Genomic DNA, 2,500 nt, shown 5'->3' with positions numbered 1-2,500 from the left:
GTGTGTGTGTGTGTGTGTGTGTGTGTGTGGTCACATTTTGGTGTGTGTATGTAACATAGATATAATGTTTTATGTTATCAAAAGCGTTTTTGTAAAGCACCTAGAGCAGATTTCTGGATAGTGTGCTATATAAGTATCCATTATTATTAGTAGTAGTATTAATAGCAGCGGCAGCAGTAGTAGTATTGGAGACGGCAGTAGTAGTAGTAGTAGTAGTAGTAGTAATAGTAGTAGTGACAACAGCAGCAGTAGCAGTATAAGTGACAGCAGCAGCAGCAGTAACAATGACATTAGTACAGCTTGAGTGTTGGTGATGTGCAACTTCACCAGTGGCTTATTTTTCCTTCCAACTTTGCACATACACTACCAAACCACACTCTGTGTGTGTGTGTGTGTGTGTGTGTGTGTGTGTGTGTGTGTGTGCGTGTGTGCGTGCGTGTGTGTGTATATGTGTGTGTGTGTGTGTGTGTGTGTGTGTGTGTGTGTGTATGTCTGTGTCTGTGTTTTTGCGCTCTCTCTTTTTGTGTCTGTGACTAAATGTTTCTTTTTCTTTAACCTTCGTGAACATGCATGTCTGTTTTCGCTCATTCACTGTTTTATAACCCCTCCTCCCCCCACCCCCCACCCCCCACCCCCACACCCTTTTTTTTTTTTTTTAAATAATCTTATTCTCTTATGCATAACTATAAACTTCTTCACTTCTCATGTTTGACAGAAACCACCTTCACACCACCAGCGCAGTCTACCAAAGAGTCTATCTCAACAACCATGTCTGAGAAACTCGCCGCCGAGGATTCGAACCAGCAACAGGCAACAACGGCTTCCACGAAGCCTGCGGGAGATGCGGAGAGCACACCCCCATCGGCACAGCGGACCTTGGCGCAGAGAGTGGAGGCCTTGAGGAGAGAGAACGCCAGACTTAAGGCCCTTCGCACGTGTCGTCACTGCCGCATTCGCCCCGTGAACCTAACGCTTTTGCCGTGCGGACATTTTTGTCTGTGTGAGGAATGCGGGGCGGCCTTTAGCAAGTGTCCCGTGTGCTTCAAGACGGTGTTAGCGGACGTTAAAACGTTCGTCGCGTGATGTAGTGTGTGTAGTGGGGGGGAGGACTTTACCAGTGTGAAACTGGCGTAACAGGGGTGATGTGGAGATCGAATGTGAAGGATAAAGGGAAACAGGCTTGGAGATAATTTTGTCCACTGCTTTGTTGGAAAGCATGTCCTTGACACTATCCGCACTGTATTAACATCAAACAACCTGTAAGCTTGATCCCATACCTACATCTAGCCTTCTTAGTACATTGACCACATTGTCCGCCCCCCACACAGGTCGTCATCATTAAATCCTGACCGACGCAAAAGCTGGGTGTTTTAAGTATGCGACTGTGAATCTAAAGGTCCGTTTATACAGAGCGCGAACGCGAACGCGAAAGCGAACGCGGTTTTTCGTCCTGGAACATTTTAGTCATTTGTACAGGAACCGTTCAAATAGAGTGCGAACGCGAACAAATTTTTGTTCGCGCGAACGACCGCCTTGATTGCCCCCAGAGCGAATTTTCTCAGAAGGTCGCGCGGCTTTTTTGCTATCAACCAATCAGCAGGTACTTCCCTTGCATCATTTCCACAAATAGAAACTTGTACGCCTGACCGTTCCAAGAAAAAGCTAGGCACTAGCGTCAGTCTACTTTGCTTGTGAAGTTTGGAGAAGAATGGACAAGACAAAAGCCATGATTCTTGAAATTGAGAAGAATCATGTACTGCATGACAAAGCAGACAAAGGTTACAAAGACATCATGAAAAAAAGAGACATATGAAAAGCAATTGGACAGAAAGTCGGACTGACAGGTATGTGATTGAAATTAATTTTATTTTACCTGTTTCAACAATGTTATGGAACTGTAAAAAAAAAATAAATGTCTGCCATGATTCCAAATGACCAAATTTTATCTCTCACAGCAAGAAAAAGACGAGCTGTTTTCCGCGTTCGGGTTCGTGCTCTATTTGAATGGCAAAACTGCTCAAAAGTCGCGTTCGCGTTCGTGTTCGCGTTCGCGTTCGCGCTCTGTATAAACGGACCTTTAGGGTCTCGGATTAGATTCTCGGTAACGGCGCCTGGTGGGCAAAGGGTGGAGATTTTTCCGATCTCCCAGGTCAACGCATGTGTAGACCTGCTAGTGCCTGAACCCCCTTCGTGTGCCGACGCATGCAGAAGATCAAATATGCACGTTAAAAATCCTCTGATCCATGTCAGCGTGTGGTGGGTTATGGAAACAAGAACATACCCTGCATGTGAAGGAGAACAGTGCTGATGCATATTCTCCAGTATTGATCTGGTAAAGGAAGAGGCTCATAACAATTTCAGATGATTATATTTTTTTGTCTCAATTTCTCTCCAACGGCAGTAAGTTGTGACGAAGAGTTCTAATTGATATGCGCTGTGTGTATAATCATATGCATGTGCGCGCGCGTGCGTGTGTGTTATCTTCAGTTTAACGTCTATT

General features: G+C 45.2%; 1 protein-coding gene across 1 annotated transcript in view; it reads left to right on the top strand.

Annotated features, from left to right (window-relative positions):
* The window catches only part of LOC143280108 (uncharacterized), a 3,730-nt gene extending 2,251 nt beyond the window's left edge, over nucleotides 1-1,479 (top strand). Inside the window, exon 3 of the mRNA XM_076584692.1 lies at nucleotides 716-1,479. Coding sequence (XP_076440807.1) covers nucleotides 716-1,083 — 368 coding nt within the window. The 3' untranslated portion in view covers nucleotides 1,084-1,479. The remainder of the gene's footprint in view (nucleotides 1-715) is intronic.
* Nucleotides 1,480-2,500: the final 1,021 nt, after the last annotated feature.

The sequence above is a fragment of the Babylonia areolata genome, chromosome 1 (assembly GCF_041734735.1).
Source record: "Babylonia areolata isolate BAREFJ2019XMU chromosome 1, ASM4173473v1, whole genome shotgun sequence".
Taxonomy (NCBI): domain Eukaryota; kingdom Metazoa; phylum Mollusca; class Gastropoda; order Neogastropoda; family Buccinidae; genus Babylonia; species Babylonia areolata.
This window is presented reverse-complemented; position numbering and strand designations above follow the sequence as displayed.